The sequence below is a fragment of the Berghia stephanieae genome, chromosome 6 (assembly GCF_034508935.2).
Source record: "Berghia stephanieae isolate SIO BIC M18660-M18661 chromosome 6, UCSD_Bste_1.3, whole genome shotgun sequence".
Lineage (NCBI taxonomy): Eukaryota > Metazoa > Mollusca > Gastropoda > Nudibranchia > Aeolidiidae > Berghia > Berghia stephanieae.
In genome coordinates, this window is record NC_088365.1 from 7,956,464 (window position 1) to 7,973,963 (window position 17,500).

At 38.6% G+C, this 17,500-nt stretch overlaps 1 protein-coding gene across 1 annotated transcript in view; it reads left to right on the forward strand.

Moving 5' to 3' along the window:
* Positions 1-17,500, forward strand: part of LOC144974414 (potassium voltage-gated channel subfamily A member 1-like) — a 191,702-nt gene that overhangs the window by 117,752 nt on the left and 56,450 nt on the right. Inside the window, exon 3 of the mRNA XM_078917271.1 lies at positions 1,463-3,376. Within this exon, the coding sequence (XP_078773397.1) occupies positions 1,676-3,010 (1,335 nt within the window). The 5' untranslated portion in view covers positions 1,463-1,675 and the 3' untranslated portion in view covers positions 3,011-3,376. The remainder of the gene's footprint in view (positions 1-1,462; positions 3,377-17,500) is intronic.

A 17,500-nucleotide genomic window follows, 5' to 3' on the forward strand; every position in this document is an offset into this window, starting at 1 on the left:
AATAACTGAGTAATAAATAGATAAAGCAAGTGAAAAACTGTGGTCTCATTCTTTTTAGCCTTGCGCTGAATCGCTGTCATATTTTGACAAAGACACGGAACACAAACACACATTCACCGACAGACACACAGACGAGCACACACACACACACACACACACACACACAGACATACACACACATTGTTTTTGCTTTTGTTTAGATCTTTTGCAATTGTTTTATTTGTTTCTGTTTGGCCTTTGGGGGGGGGGGGTTGTTTGTTTTTGTTTTTTGGGAGTTTTTTATTTTTGTTTGTTTTTTTGTTTTTTTTTTTTTTGTTTTTTTGTTTTTTGTTTGTTTGTTGTTGTTTTGTTTTTATGTTTTTTTTTGGGGGGGGTTGTTGTTTTTTTTTTTAGTATTTGTATTTCTGCGAGTTTTATGTGTGTGTTTTTTTTTTATTTTGTGTTTTTATGGTCTTGTGTGTGTGTGTATGTGTGTGTATATGTGTGTGTTTGTTTTTGTGTTTTTTTTTGTTTTGTTTTGTTTTGTTTTTTGTTTTGTCTTTTTTTTTTGGGGGGGGGGGGGGGGGGGGGGTGTTTGGTTGTTTTTCTTTTCTTGCGTTGAACAAGAAACTATGAATTTGCCCGTGAGACACTTGACTGACTACGTGGCAAAATTCTAACTCTGCCCACACTCTGCCCACACACACACCCACACTCTGCCCACACATACTCTGCCCACATACACACACATTATAATTTTGTGAGATACTGACATAGATGGATGGGGGGAGGGGGCATTCACAAAAAGAGATCAATGCCCTATCATTCGTTGTTTGTTGTCTGTCGTATAATGAAAAATGAAAGCTGGTTTTGTGGTGATCGAAAAGAAAGGGGGGGGGGGGGGAACAAAAATGAAAATCGAGATGAAAATATCGTTGTATGTCCTGGTTTGAAATAAATATTTGATTAAAATTATTTGATTTCATGTCTGGTTTGGTTTCACCCACTGAGTGACATAGCCTATAGATAGAATGAAGTTGACGTCACTCAACTTTTCGATCCCGTTAGCGGAACTTGAACCAGGGACCGACATGCACTCATTTTACACTTGAGTACGGTAAGAGAATGTGAGTCAAGAGCCTTTTTACAAGGACCCAACTGTGCGATGCAAATACAATAAACTTTTTCTAACTAGAAATCGAAGATCTTTCTCTATCTCAATTGAAAAGATGAGACAAAACTTACAGTTGCTTGCTACCATATTGATAGGACGCTAGTCTATGGCAAAGTACTTTTCGCCAGATCTAACAGACCCAGCTACCCATTATTCACTGTGGCTATAAATTCAATTCCCAACACCTAGCTCACCCCGACCTAACAGACGGTAGCTCACAAATTTTAATGTCAATGTTACAGCTGTTTTCCATTTGATATATAAACAATGTTATAATGAAATATTATTATTTATCTTGTCCAATTACAGAAAACTACCTCTATGACTTCACGGAGTTGTCTTCGAATCGTCGACATCATCATCATCATCATCATCATCATCATCATCATCATCATTACCATCATCACTTCCATCCTCACAACGAATGAAATCAAGCTTCGCTGTATGGCAACTTCTTCCTCCGTCATACTATTTGATTTCATCCTTTGACCCTTAACCTTTCATCTAGCCTTGACCTCAATCATGGCCGTGTCAATCATGAACCAAGCCCCGTACAGGAGAACGTACAACAGCAGGGAACGCATCAACAACGAACAGGATGCCAGCGAACACTGGCTCCATCCGGCGACCGGTTCGAAATCGGGCTCGGGTTCTGCCTCCAGAAACCACCGTCGACACCGGTGCGTCACTTCAGAAGGTGAACTTCTACCTCTTGAACACAAGTGCCAACTCCCAACTTGCGATCGAATCACGATTAATGTAAGCGGAAAACACTTTGAAACGTGGAGAAAACTTATCGAAAATCATCCCGACACCTTATTAGGAGATCCGGATAAACGATGCAAGTATTACGACAAACAACGTGATGAGTACTTTTTTGATCGACATCGTCCGACTTTCGACGCCATTTTCGAATATTACCTCTACGGCGACGGTCTAAAACGTCCACCTCCCGTCCCGGATGACGTCTTTCTATCAGAATTAGATTTCTTTGAGATTGAGCGGGAGGTTGTAGACCAATACAGACGAGATGAAGGTTATATTCCGGAGCGTACAAATTTACCCGTGCGAGGACTTAAAAGGAAAATATGGATGGTGATGGAATACCCCGAAACGTCGTTCTTAGCCTATGCCATTGCTATTATCTCCGTCGTCATCACGGCAACGTCTATAGCATTATTCTGTCTGGAAACACTGGACGATCTTAGCTCAGAGCATTGCGTCAAAGGGAAGGAGCCAAATTGGGTAGATCCATTTTTCATTTTGGAGTCTATCTGTTCTGCTTGGTTTACATTTGAGCTTTTGATAAGGCTTATCTCTTGCCCCAGTAAAATGGCATTTTTCAAGGACTTTAATAATCTAGTAGACGTAGCCGCTGTTGTTCCTTATTACGTAGCTTTGTTCAATATCCTATCCACAATGTCCTGCGACAGCGAAAAGTCTTCGGCGTCATTGGCATTTTTACGTGTGTTTCGACTAATCCGAATTTTCAAGCTCACAAAACACTCAGCTGGTCTCCAGGTTCTTCTGTTAACGTTCAAAGCCAGCATCGAAGGGTTGTGTCTATTCCTCATCGCTCTAGTCGTGTGTATGTTAGTGTTTTCTAGTGCAGTGTATTTCGCGGAAATGGGTATCGACGGATCTCAAATTCACAGTATTCCACACGCCTTCTGGTGGGCTATTATCACGATGACCACTGTAGGATACGGAGAAGTGGTGCCCGTGGGCGTGCTTGGGAAAGTCATAGGAATGATGTGTGCATTGGCAGGGGTGTTAACCCTGGCTATACCTGTGCCTATTATATCTGAAAACTTTAACAAATTCTACTCACACAAAACAGGACGAGGGAGAACGTGAACGGAGTATTTTGGATGTTTTCAATTCTTCAGCCCCAAGCGTGGTTTTTTATATATATATAGGAAATGAGATTAGCGGAAGAGTAGCGTCCCTTGATTGGACGTCACCCATAGTCTGTGACGTCACCGGCGGAAAAGTTATTAGAGAGAGAACGTCATGTTGGTTGAGACGCATGCGCACAACCAACATGACGTTCTCTCGCTAATAACTTTTCCGCCGGTGACGTCACAGACTATGGGTGACGTCCAATCAAGGGACGCTACTCTTCCGCTTATCTCATTCCCTATATTTTATTACCACGTCTTTAAAACTTGGATGATTTGCAGTGATTTTAACAGCCTTGGATTGGATATGCAGGTGAAAAAGGTAAAATCCAAATACAACACTAGCCTTAGATCCTAAAAAAAAATGCATGTGGAAAGTTCCAGAAATGGCATTACCTTTAATAATCTCTTAATAGGGTTTCTTTTACCTTCTTTTCAGTATGTAATATTACTTGCCTTGCGCTATCATTATAGACGACATAGGACGTATATCGTAAATAGCACATGCTCAGCAAGTTAAATTAAGCTTTAAATTGACCTTTATATAGCGCAATATCCACTAAATGTGCTCAAAGCGCTTTACAAGGGGTCGCTGGTCAACAGCAACATTTAACATATAGTACGGGACATGACGCCTGTTAGGCGATATTACCTTTTTTCTCGGACAAAGACAACGCTGTTAACGCCTGAGTACGGTGAGAGAATGTGAGTAAAGAGCCTTTTCCAAGGACTCAACTATGCGCCGAGCGCGAGGCTCGAACCCAGGACCTTCCGATCCGAAAGCGAGTGTCATACCAAAAGACCACATAGGCGCATATAGAAAAAAAATATTTTGATGTGTGCGCAACATCAAAAGAATTCATAACTGAAGAAAACCTTCTCCTTTTATTTTGTTTGTTTGTTTGTTGTTTGATTTATGTTGAATATTAAAATGTAATAAGGGATTCAGTCACATCCTCCTAGTTGATCATGCTATTTTTATGTGATACGTCTTACTGTGGCGAAAGGCATTAAATATTGCCTGAAAACTATTTTTACCCTCACCTTTTACATTTTCCCCCACTGTTATATGTGTCAGTGCATGACATAATCAGTCGGAAGGTGAAAATTGTGTATTTGCATTTTTTTCATTTTCTGAAAGTATATGCTCTCCAGAGCATTTTAATCTTTATTTGAAGTAAATCGGGTGATTTTTCATGAAGTTATGGTCAGATGTATGGGAAAGGTATCCAGTAGCTTTTCTCAAATTTCATACTATTTCAACTTGACTAGATGTAAAGAACATTTAGAAGTGAAATTAAGCTTTGTTATTTTCCCGAAGATGTACAAAAAGGGTTGATTTAAACATTTATGACAAGAACTAATTTTGGATCAAAATTGACCTTTTGACTAAACTTGGCAATGTCTCAGTTCAAACCTTTTCACCATCCGGCTGAATATGTCATTCACTGTAACATATAGTATTTATTGTTTTGACATAATATCTAATTCTTTCCTTTTCTTTGTAACACTTTTTTCCTCTTATTCATATTCAGCGTTCTAAGACGTGAAATGTATCGAGCCGACGCGACAAGCAGTTCTTGTTCATATCTTTGAATTCTATTGAGATTTACTTGATATTCAAATATCTATAATTCCGTGTTAAAACGTTTATTCACACAGTTACACAGTGACCGAATTACGTACAGACTTTAAATAACTTCGAACATACTTGACCAAAGACAACTCAAGTTAAACATAATTGACAGAGATTTGCAACAATGATGATCCACAAATGTGTGTTATTTTGAGCTTTATATAAAAAAAAGTGAGCTTTAATAACGCACTATCCACTAAATGTGCTCAAAGCGCTTTACAAGGGATCCCTGGTCAACAGCAGCATTTAACATGTAGGACGGGACATGACGCCTGTTAGGCGAAATTACAATTTCGGACACAGACAACGCTGTTAACGGCAAGGTACTCATTTTACACCTGAGTACGGTGAGAGAATGTGAGTAAAGAGCCTTCTCCAAGGACTCAACTATGCGCCGAGCGCGAGGCTCGAACCCTGGACCTTCCGATCCGAAAGCGAGAGTCATACCACAAGACCACATAGCGCAATTTATTTCTTATAATGTCTAACTGCTGTTGAATTGTTTAAAAAGTAAAATAAACGAATTATAAGTCCTTGAAATCATCAAAATGAAATAGCCATTACATTTTTTTAATGTTTACGAAGTGACGAAATAATGAGGGATATTATTTCCAATTTTATATTCTTTATCATTTCGTTTTTGCATTTCATTTTAAAACAACTGAGAATGAAACATTCTATTTTAGGTAATCAAATTCCAAACCAGTCGGTAGTGATAATTCCTCATAATTTCAACATGCAATCTAGAATTAATATCAATTTTACTATTTTTATATATCCCATATACTATTTTGAACGTAAAATCAACTTGCGTATTATAAGTTGACACTTACCAACCTTGAGATTACAGAGAATGCTCTATCTAAAGATCTGCGAGTCACTTAAATATTTTGAGGTTCTGAATTCAGAACGCGCCACAAGAATAATATTATAGCAGCCAATTATTAAGAGATTAATTATTGGTTCCTCTTCATATGAGCGGAAATTGCATAGACTTTTCTTCCCTTTTTTTTTTTTGGGGAGGGGGGGGTGTCTTCTCAATTGCTAATTTTGAGCTAGATTTCTCCCCCAACAGATCTCGTGGATAAATGATGGTGTATGGTGTGAAAATGCATAACTTTGCAGAATAAAGATGATACACAGGGAAGCAATGTTTGCATCTCGAAACGGCAGAGCATCTAGTTGAACGGTGTGTTGTGACGATGCTACCGGGCGGGTTCGCGACTGTGCACGAATGCGGACCGGACTTTGCTGATTGGGTTGATCGTCATAACATAGTAGTGTGAGAACGATAAAAGGCTGCATCTCGAAGAACTGCGGATTATCAATTCTTTCTATTTGAAATAACGTTTTACTTTTTTTAAAATTAATTTAATAGACAACGCCCACATTCAAACTGACGAAATGTCAAAGGTTATATAAAATTGGATTGATTAGCCTGTACGACTCTTTAATTGTGAGTCGTGATTAAGGCCCTTGGGCGTTTGTCTGACACACAATTTTTGTACTCGGAAGAAGTCTGTTAGAATAGATGTAATTCTATCCAAGAAATATTGTCTTATTTTTATCTTTTTTTTTTTTTTTTTGGTTTATTTTATTTTCTGTTGTTGTTGATGTTGTTGTTGTTGATGCTGTTGTTGTTGTTGTTGTTGTTGTTGTTGTTGTTGTTGTTCATGTTGTTGTTGTTGTTGTTGTTTTGATTTGTTTTGTTTTGTTGGTTGCCATGTTTGGCTTATTAAAATACAAAATAGAAAAACAAACAACAAAATGTTTACGTAAAAAGTAACAAAAACACGATACAATTATTAAACAATATGTTGTTTTTTTTCTATTTTTGTTTGAAAACTTTCTTCTCTAACTCCTTTGATTAAGATCACTTCAAAATTGGCAAAAAAAAAAAAAAAAGTCTTAGACCCGAGATTCCAAATTAGTCACGGGTTTAAGACTTTTTGGCAAGCCTGGATTTGATTTTGATCCGAAATAAAAGTTTTCACGCCCACGTTTCTAAAAAAAGTTTTTTTGGTCAAAAACGACTATATAGATTGAATGAAGAATAAGGCGGTAGATAAATTCTAGAATATTCCTTTTCTAAAAAAGATTTTTGTCAAAAACGACAATATAGATTGAATGAAGAATAAGGCGGTAGATAAATTCTAGAAAATTCCTTTTCTAAAAAAAGATTTTTGTCAAAAACGACAATATAGATTGAATGAAGAATAAGGCGGTAGATAAATTCCAGAAAATTCCTTAACAGAAATGAAAGGTTTGGGTGAGCGGTGTATTTTGGGGAGGGGAGAGAGGGGTTGGGGAGGAGAGAGGGGGGGGGGGGAGGGGACAGTAAGTGCCACGATTATCAAAAGGAGCTAACCCAATAACTATCTGTCTAGACTGGTATACTCGCCATTGCCGGCTACCATCACCGCCCTCCCCCCTCCCCCCCCCCCCCCCCCCCCCCCCCCCCCCCCCCCCCCCCCCCACCCCACCCCGGTCCCTCCCCTTAATCCCCCACCCTCATAGTCTGGTCTTGTTTTGAAATGATATATACGACTCCTTCCGGTATTCGTTTTATTTTTGTTTATTTTTGGGAGTTTTATTTATTTTTATTTATTTTTTGTTCTGTTTTGGGGGGGGGGTTTTTGTTGTTTTTTGTTTTTTTTTTTGGTTGTTTTTTGGGGGGGGGGGGGGGGGGGGTTCTGTTGAATGATTTTGTTGTTATAGTTGATTGTGTGATGTACGTTACTGTTGTTGTTGTTATTGTTGTTGTTGATTTTGGTGGTAGTTTAGGATGTGGGCAGACAGTTCAAGGAAAGGGGGGAAAGGGAAGTGTGAGTAAATTATTGTTGTCATGTGTCTGGGTTGGGTTGGTTCTATTCTCCAGTGCTCTGACAAAACATCTGTTTTCAGCTTGGCCCCAAAATAACGTTAAATTCAAGTATTGTTGGGTTAACCCTCTCCTTACCACCAATAGATAGTTCAAAGATGACGTCACTCAGGTCTTTGTTATTTTTTTTTTGCCATCCGCGTTTATGAGTAATGCTCACTGAACTGTATTAACCTGACTATAAACGTTCATGGATACACGCAGTTTTGTGTGTTGGTCCGTTATACTTCCGGATGGCAATTTTATGAGCTTCTGAGCTAAGCGCATACTATCTATAGGAAAATCGTCACATTTGATACGATGCAACCGTCACTTTTCTCATCCAGATTTCATTTCTTTTTGCTATAGCTATAAAAACTTAACATTCTGTAATAGAGCCCATGTTGTTGAACAATATTATTTATAGAATGTGTTTGTTGCTTTTCTGTTTGAGCAAAGAGTGTGTAGGGTAACGTAGTTACCAAGAGCTCTCACTTCTCTTAACCGCAATGCTATTGTCGCGTGCCAGGTGAGACAGCGAGGTGAGTGTGCTCCGCGTGTATCATGCGCGCTAGGCTTACTGATACAATGAAGAAAATACGAGTAGAAGACAGAAGATCCGTGGCTTCACCAAAAGGGGGAAGTGAGAGCTCTTGGTAACATAACAATCGTTACCTACACGCTCTTTGGTTTGAGTAAGAAATGTCTGTTTTTTGTGTTGGGTGGGTGTGAAGTTTTGGGGAAAATTCTGAAAATGGCTGGTAAGGAGAGAGTTAAAAGACCCGCCGGAGTTCCTGATAGCTCAGTTGGTAGAGCACTCGCTTCACACACAAAGGTGCCGAAATCGATCCCGAGTGAAGTCGATATTTTATTTTTTCTGATCACTCTGTCAACCCAGCAGTATTTAGGTAGCTTGGTCTATTAGATATGGTGGAAAGTACTTTGCGATAGACTTCGTCTTATCGAAAGTGTAGCATGTAATTGATATTTTCCGTTTCACACTATAGATAGTATGCAGATGACGTCACTCAGGTCTTTGTTATTGTTTTTGCCATCCGCGTTTATGAGTAATGCTCACTGAACTGTATTAACCCGACTACAAACGTTCATGGATACACACAGTTTTGTGTGTTGGTCCGTTCTCCTTCCGGATGGCAATGTTGTGAGCTTCTTAGCCAAGCGCATACTATCTATAGTCTGTCAATACAGTTTAAGTGAGAATTACTCATAAACAATGGCAAAAGAAAAAACAATAACAAAGACCCGAGTGATGTCAACTTCATTCTATCTATAAACTCCAACTTACTAGGCCTAACAGCTCTAAAAGTCTAATTTTAAAAGAAGACTCGCAATTTCCCAAAAAAACTCAAACCAGAGCCTTCCAATTTGAAACCTCAGGTTTGAGACATTTTGACACGTTAAATGTGACCCTTCGCCTCAAAACGGTATTAAGTCGGGATGGTTAAGATATTGAAAATTGAATTTATAGCCAGAAATATCAGACTTGTGTTGAGTTTATATGATTTATTGAGGAGAATGGATACCGTAATATTATAGGGTGCTAATGCCAACAATTTATAGTTTTGACCAGTTAAACATTTAATTCGGCTTCAAGGCATGTGGTTCGTTCCGACATAATACTGTTTTGAGACGATGGGTCATAAATGTCATTTTTATCGATTGGGACAAAAAGGGGCGAAATGTGTTTTGTAACAAAATGACAGTATCGATGTTTCATCTTACACTTACAGTTACGGCACCTGTCAGCGATGAATGTGTCTGAACTGTGTCTCATCTTTTAAAGATAAATGTTGAGAAATATTGAACGTCATCAAAAACTTGAGTTTTACTTGAGATTTTTATATAGATAGAACGACGATGACGTCACTCAAGCCTTTGTTATTGTATTTTGCCATCCGCGTTTGTGAGTGATTCTCACTAAACTGTATTAACCAGACTATAAAATTTCATGTTAACACATAATTTTGTGTGATGGTCCGTTATACTTCCGGATGGAATGTTGTGAATTTCTTAGTCAAGTGCAACTATCTATAGGGCAATATCCAATTAATGTGCTCAACGCGCCATATCTATAGATAGAATGCGCTTGGCCAAGGAGTTCACAACATTGCCATCCGGAAGTATAACGGACCAACACACACAACTGTGTAACCATGAATGGTTATAGTCAGGTTAATACAGTTTAGTGACAACAACTCACAATCGCGGATGGCAAAAACAATAACAAAGGCCTTGGTGACGTCATCTTCGAACTATCTATATAAACCCATCGCCTCCAACGGTACGAAATAATACGAGATAGAAATGGTGTCAGCAAAAGTAAATCTAAACCTTGAAATATGCCTAGTAGGCTATGTGGTCTTGTGGTATAACAGTCGCCGTCATCAGTGGGGACTTTCCACCTGTCCAACATGTACCCGATGTGGACAAGAACCCGAAACGGCAGAGCATCTAGTTGAACGGTGTGTTGTGACGAAGCAATCAGGCGGGTTTGCGACGGTGCACGAATGCGGACCGGACTTTGCTGATTGGGTCGATCGTCATAACATAGTAGTGTTGAGAACAATAAAAGGCTGCTGCCGTCGGACCAGAAAGTCCAGAGTTCGAGTCCCGCTCTGAGTGTGCATAGTTGAGTCCCTGGAAAAGCCTCTTTACCCATATTCTCTCACCGTACTCAGGTGTAAAATGAGTACCTGGCCGTTTACTGCATTATCTCTGTGGGGGAAAATGTAATATCGCCTATCAGGCGTCATGTCTCGTCCTACATGTTAAGTGTTGCAGTTGACTTGGTACTCCTTGTAAAGTGCTTTTACCACTTTTAGTAGATGTTGTCGTATATAGATGATCACGTTTGTGTATAAATATATTATAATAATAATATAATAATAATAATAATAATAATAATATAATAATAATAATAATAATATAATAATGATAATAATAATAATAATGAAATAATAATAATAATAATAATAATAATATAAATAATAATAATAATAATAATATAATAATATATAATAATAATAATAATAATAATAATAATAATATAATAATAATAATAATAATAATAATAATAATAATAATAATAATAATAATAATATAATGATAATAATAATAATAATAAATAATATAATAATAAAATAATAATAATAATAATAATAATAATAATAATAATAATAATAATAATAATAATAATAATAATAACCAACGTCCTCAACCGAAATTTAAAGCATTATTGAGGATTGAGAACTATTGAGAATATGTTACGAAATATTATTTCACAGAGTTGATGCCAGTGAATGTATATCTCGATAGGTCTTGAAATAATATGTCTGGCCCCGGGCCTAGTTCGTCATCATTATAAAAGGCCAGACTAGCAGATCGCTGTAATATCTTGAATTTATATGTTTAGAGGCTACTAAAATTGAATTCGAGACGTGGATTTCTTTATGTTCTATTCAGGAATATAGATCTATATGTTTTCTTAACTCTCTCAACTCTAACACCGACTATATCCGCAGTTTACCCGGGTTTCTTTTACCCCATGCCTATTTATTGCATATTTCTTAGACATATTATAGGCGTAGTATCAAAGCTAATGTTTTTAGTTTTTACATGTTAATGGTAGTTGAATAAAACTATCTATGTACATGCTCATTTTTATACATTTTTTCCAATTTTGAAAAGTAGCAAAAATTTCTAGGATTGAGTGAGTTAAACAGACGAGAAAACTAGATTTCACATGTCTTGTCCTTATTGTGGCATCTGGTATATCTCCTGGTCCTGGGTTCGAGCCTCGCTGGGCGCATAGTTGAGTCCTTGGAAAAGGCTCTTTACTCATATTCTCTCACCGTACTCAGGTGTAATATGAGTACCTGGCCGTTGACAGCGTTGTCTCTGTCAGAAAAAAAAAATGTAATATCGTCTTACAGGCATCATGTTTCGTTCTACATGTTACGTGTAGCTGTTGGTCAGGGAACCTTTGTAGAGCGCTTTGAGTACATTTAGTGGATATTGCGCTATATTAAAGCTCAATTTTAAATTTTATTTTGTCATCTGGTATGCCCTTACATGGGGGTCCCGATGGCTCAGTTGGTAGAGCACTCGCTTCAAACGCAAAGGGATAAATATGGATCCCGAGTGTAGTCGAGATTTTTTTTAAAATTTGACACCCCTGCCCATACAGCAGTGATTTGGTAGCTTGACCTGTTTGATATGACAGCAGCTTCTTATGGTTCTCACACTACTATTTTATGACGATCGACCCAATCAGCAAAGTCCGGTCCGCATTCGTGCACCATCGCGAACCCGCCCGGTAGCATCGTCACAACACACCGTTCAACTAGATGCTCTGCCGTTAGATCTGGCAGCAGCTTCTTATGGTTCTCACACTACTATTTTATGACGATCGACCCAATCAACAAAGTCCGGTCCGCATTCGTGCACCGTTACGAACCCGCCCGGTAGCATCGTCACAGCACACCGTTCAACTAGATGCTCTGCCGTTAGAGCTGGCAGCAGCTTCTTATGGTTCTCACACTACTATGTTATGACGATCGACCCAATCAGCAAAGTCCGGTCCGCATTCGTGCACCGTCGCGAACCCGCCCGGTAGCATCGTCACAACACACCGTTCAACTAGATGCTCTGCCGTTAGATCTGGCGAAAAGTACTTTGCGAGTAGACTAGCGTCCTGTCTAAATATTTTGCTATTGTCCATTTCACGAGAAAGAAACCGGGATAAACTCCGGCTTCATGAGCCTAATGGCTTTGGAGGGCTTCTTTTTTTTAAACTGAGCTTTATAGAGAGCCATATCCACTAAATGTGCTCAAGGCGCTTTACAAGGGGTCAACGGCAACATTTAACATGTAGGACGGAACATGCCGCCTGTTAGGCAATATTACAATTTTTCGGACAAAGACAACGCTGTTAACTGCCAGGTACTCATTTTACACCTGAGTACGGTAAGAGAATATCAGTAAAGAGCATTTTCCAAAGACTCAACTATGCGCCGAGCGCGAGGCTCGAACCCAGGACCTTCCGATCCGGCCGAAAGCGAGTGTCATACCACAAGACCACATAGCCTAACATAAAGCCGTTTTGAGACGATGGGGAAAATTTGAAAATGTAATCCAATAATTCGAGAGACAGTTTAAAAAAAAAAAAACAACAACAACAACAAGAAATGTCCTTCACATACCAATTTTAAATAGGCGCTAACCAAATAAGTTTCCGTTCGTCTGTACTCGGTTCACGTATTGATTACCATCCAACTAGCTACACATCTCGTCTGTCTGTACGTACGTACGCCTGGCTTTAAAAAAAAAAACATTTAGTTCTTGTTTTTTTTTTTTGTTTTGTATGGAGGTTTTTTTGTTTGTTTGTTTTTTGCTGTTTTTTGTTTTGTTTTTTGTTGTGGTTTTTTTTTTTTGGGGGGGGGGTTGATTGTTTTTATTGTTTTGTTTTTTGAGGGTTTTTTTTTTTTTGTTTGATTTTGTTTTGTTTATGTTTTCTGAAGCTGCTATAGATAGAATGCGCTTGGCCAAGGAGTTCGCAACATTGCCATCCGGAAGTATAACGGAGCAACACACAAACTCTGTGTAACCATGAACTTTTATAGTCTGGTTAATACAGTTTAGTGAGAACAACTCACAAACGCGGATGGCAAAAACAATAACAAAGGCCCGAGTGACGTCATCTTCGAACTATCTGTATAATCATTTCTGTTCCATACTTTTGACAACCCACAAGTTTTTAGTATTCACGTTGAATTTTAATACAGGCCTTGTCCTCTATCTCTTTTCCATCCCCGTTGGTTCCAGCAATAAACTCAAAATACAACAGGTACCTGACATCAGCGAAGTCGCAGGTTTGAGAGTTTTTGCCAAGATGGAAGGAAGTCATTTAGATCGATCGATATATTATGAAGGACGTGTTTTTTGGCCAAAATGGTAATCATATTACGGAGCATAGTTGGGTCCTTGGAAAAGGCTCTTTACTCACATTCTCTCACCGTACTCAGGTGTAAAATGAGTACCTGGCTGTCAACAGCGTTGTCTTTGTCCGAAAAATGGTAATATCGCCTAACAGGCGGCATGTCCCGTCCTACATGTTAAATGTTGTTGTTGACCAGGGACACCTTTGGGCACATTTAGTGGATATTGCGCTATATAAAGCTCATTTTTTAAAAATATATTCAATTTTGTTCCTCACTTTTGACAACCCCACAGCTCCTAGGAGATTAGTACTAACTATGAGCTTTAGTACAACTTCGGTCTCCTTGGCCTTGTCCATTTTTTTTTCTTTCCCATCCCAGTTGGTAGTAGCAATAGATTTCAACTACAAGAATGACCTGCCTTCGCGAAGTCCCAGGCTTGAGAGTTTTTGCCAAGATGAGGGTCACGTTTATCGATCGATATTCCTAAGGAGGAGTTTTCTAGCCAATTTTTTAAAATTCGTTATTTTTCAGATTACGGCAAAATTGAGTTGAGTTGAATAAACTTTGGCTGATTTTTTTTTTTTTACATTCAGCTTATAAATCATATTGTCAGAATCGGAGTCATCCAACCAAACATCCGCCATGTTGTTCCAATTGACAGCTCTTCGCGTGGAACTCGACAACAATACACAATGAATATCGATTTTCACTAAAATGATAAATAGATCGATCGATTGCGACTTTTGTTCGAATTCCACTATTCACTGCACCTATTTTCCCCCGGCATCCTGTATGGAGAAATAATCTAGAACAGCGACACAACAATTATGGCGTGTGGTTTTTTTTTTTTAGGTCCCTTAACGACGGTTTCCATTCATACACACTATTAATTATTGCTCGAGTTTACGATGAAACGGCCGCTGTTACGAAAACACGTCTTGGTGAGTTCTCATAGATGAGTTGTTGTTGATGTGAGAACAATACTGTGTAGGCTGTAAGTAAGTGAGTATGGAACTATGTTATTTAACGGTCTCTAAGGCGCAAAGTCAGACGTTACAAGACACAATTATTATTATAGCTTCCCATATTATTTAGTCCCTTGACAATATCGACCATTCATACACGCCATTAATTATTGCTACCGTGTTCTATGAAAATGGCCGTTCTACACACGTCTTATTGGCTTGTAATGGTACACAATGTGCTGTTGATGATGTGTTTATGAAAATGGCCGTTCTACACACGTCTTATTGGCTTGTAATGGTGCATAATGTGCTGTTGATGATGTGTTTATGAAAATGGCCGTTCTACACACGTCTTATTGGCTTGTGACTTACTTACTTAAGGCCTTTCGCTTCCTAATCATCTGATCGGGACGCCTCGGCTGCCTCTCTAATCATCCATGTCATTTCCTTCCACTGTTCACGGTCTTTTGCTGTGGATGCTAATTTCGAAAGGTCTTCCTTTGATTTTAATTCTTTGTTGTTTTGAAGGCGTTTTAGGTCTCTATTGAGGACAGTGTGAATTGACGTGGGTGGTCTACCTTGATATTTCTTGTGTCCAGTTGGGATGAAAAAAGTATTCATGGCTTTATTAGCTGGTATATTTACATCTCTTCTGTGTATATGCCCAAAAAGCCGCCATCTTGCCTCCAGAATTTGAATGGATAAGGGTCTTTCTTTGCATTTTTCTTACAGTGCTGGCTTGTAATGGTATATAATGTGTTGTTGATGATGTGTTGGTAATAGAATGCTCAAAACTGAAGTTGCTGCTGTTGGGTGTGGGTGTGTTGGAGGCATTATTATTACACATCTATTGGAAAATACCCATGAGCTTTGAGCTATATTTGAAAACTTGATAATCGGACGCAAGTTATGGACTTCTTTATCATTGGTTGGCATCACGGGAAATTTGCGTTTGTTTTAGACTATTCTATCTCATGACAACATTGAGACCATAAATATTTGGTAATCAGTCTTATAAACATTTTTTTTTTTTTAAATTATGCCTTTTTCGCCACGACATCATAAGACATCATCGCCTAGGCATTCCACGAAGGAATATAGATAACTCATCAAACAAGATGTCTGACATGAACAGGAATCACCAATGTTGTCCAAGTGAGCAAATTGGGGGGGGGGGGGGGGGTTAATAATCTTGCTCAAGGAAAAAACGAAAGTGCCTGAAGACAGGCTTTAAGTTCAAATTGTTTGGTTTCCATTGAAACAAAATTCTTTATTTGAAATAATACAGCGGATTGATAAAGAATCGCAATTGGATTTCTTGAAACAAATAGGTTAGATAAAACATATTTCAAGAAATATGAAACCGAAAATGTAAATGAACAAGACATCCATTTGCAAATCTCCCAGCAGTATTATGTAAACAGCACTTAATTAAAAATTCTAAGGAAAAGTGAAGGAAGGGTAAAAAAAAAAACAACAAAAAAGAACCATAGGCAATCTGGCAAACGGGATTTTATGTAAAAAGTTTTGAACGATAACTAATAACACAACTTCCAAAAATAAATAGCAAAATACTTGACATATGGGGGTCCCGGTAACTCAAGTGGTAGAGCACTCGCTTCCCACGTTAAAGGATTGAGATCGATCCCGGGTGCAGTCGAGATTTTGTTCTGACCCCCCTGTCAACCTATCAGTGATTGGGTAGCTGGGTCTGTCAGATCTCGCGGAAAGTACTTTGCGATAGACTAGCTATCAATTGCTATTTTCCGGTTCACGCTATAGAAAACCGGGATTGACTCCGGCTCCATGGGCCTTATGGCTCTGAAGGACTACTTTATGGGAGCGATCTATATTCATGTTTTCGTCCAACCGAGTCATCAATGACATGATTTGTTGCTGTCCAATGATTGGATATTTCTTCAAAATGTAAACACGCTACTTTGTTTACAAATGTTATAAACATATCCATGTGTCAAGCTGAATGAAATGACCAATGGTGATGTTAGATATTAAAAAAGCTGTGAACACTTTTCACTATGTGGGTCACTTTGAGCACATTTTACAATGTGACCAAGACCTCGAACACATGTAAAGTTAATATAGATCATGCCCATAAGCGTGTAAACTTTTGAGCTCAGAACCGTTCTTCTATCAACAACGAAAACAATACTCTTCAACAGTCGTAACGTCACTTCCTTCCTAATGACGCATGGTAACTTAGTAACACTGGCTCTAAACTATCGAAACAATGGCGGACGCCCGTATTTCTCCGGCGAGCATAAAAGTGTATCCAGAGGGGAAAAACCCCATAAATTTGATCATGTTTTGACTTTTACACATTCTGATCACAAGGCATATGAAAAGTTCTAGCCAGCATGAAAAATAAAAAGTAATGATTTTCTTTGTTTAGAACCAAGATGGCCGCCGTTGCCGGGCAGCGTAACATCAGACTATTGAATCGTATTGACCAGTTAAATGTCCTCGTACTCTGGAAAGACGCTTATTTTTTTAAAAATTTGCCCAGAAAACTCGTCCTTCAAATATCGATAGATTGAAATGGACCTCATCTTCGCAAAAAAACAAACCTCTCAAACCTGGGACTTCACGAAGTCCCCGTAGATTTTTTGAAGAGGATATAGTTAAACCGTGGTTTCTTTTTTTTTTAAACTCGAGCTATTATATAGCGCAATATCCACTAAACGTGCTCAAAGCGCTTTACAAGGGGTCCCTAACCAACAGCAACACTTAACATGTAGAACGAGACATGACGCCTGTTAGGCGATATTAATTTTTTTTTCGGACAGAGACAACGCTGTTAACGGCCAGGTACTCATTTTACACTGAATACGGTGAGAGAATGTGAGTAAAGAGCCGTCTCCAAGGACTTAACTATGGGCCGAGTGAGGCTCAAACCCAGAACCTTCCGATCCGAAAGCGAGTGTCATATACCACAAGACCACATAGAGAAATATACGAGGTTCAAACGCTCTTTTGTTGAAAACTTACTTCGGATAATTAACGGTAA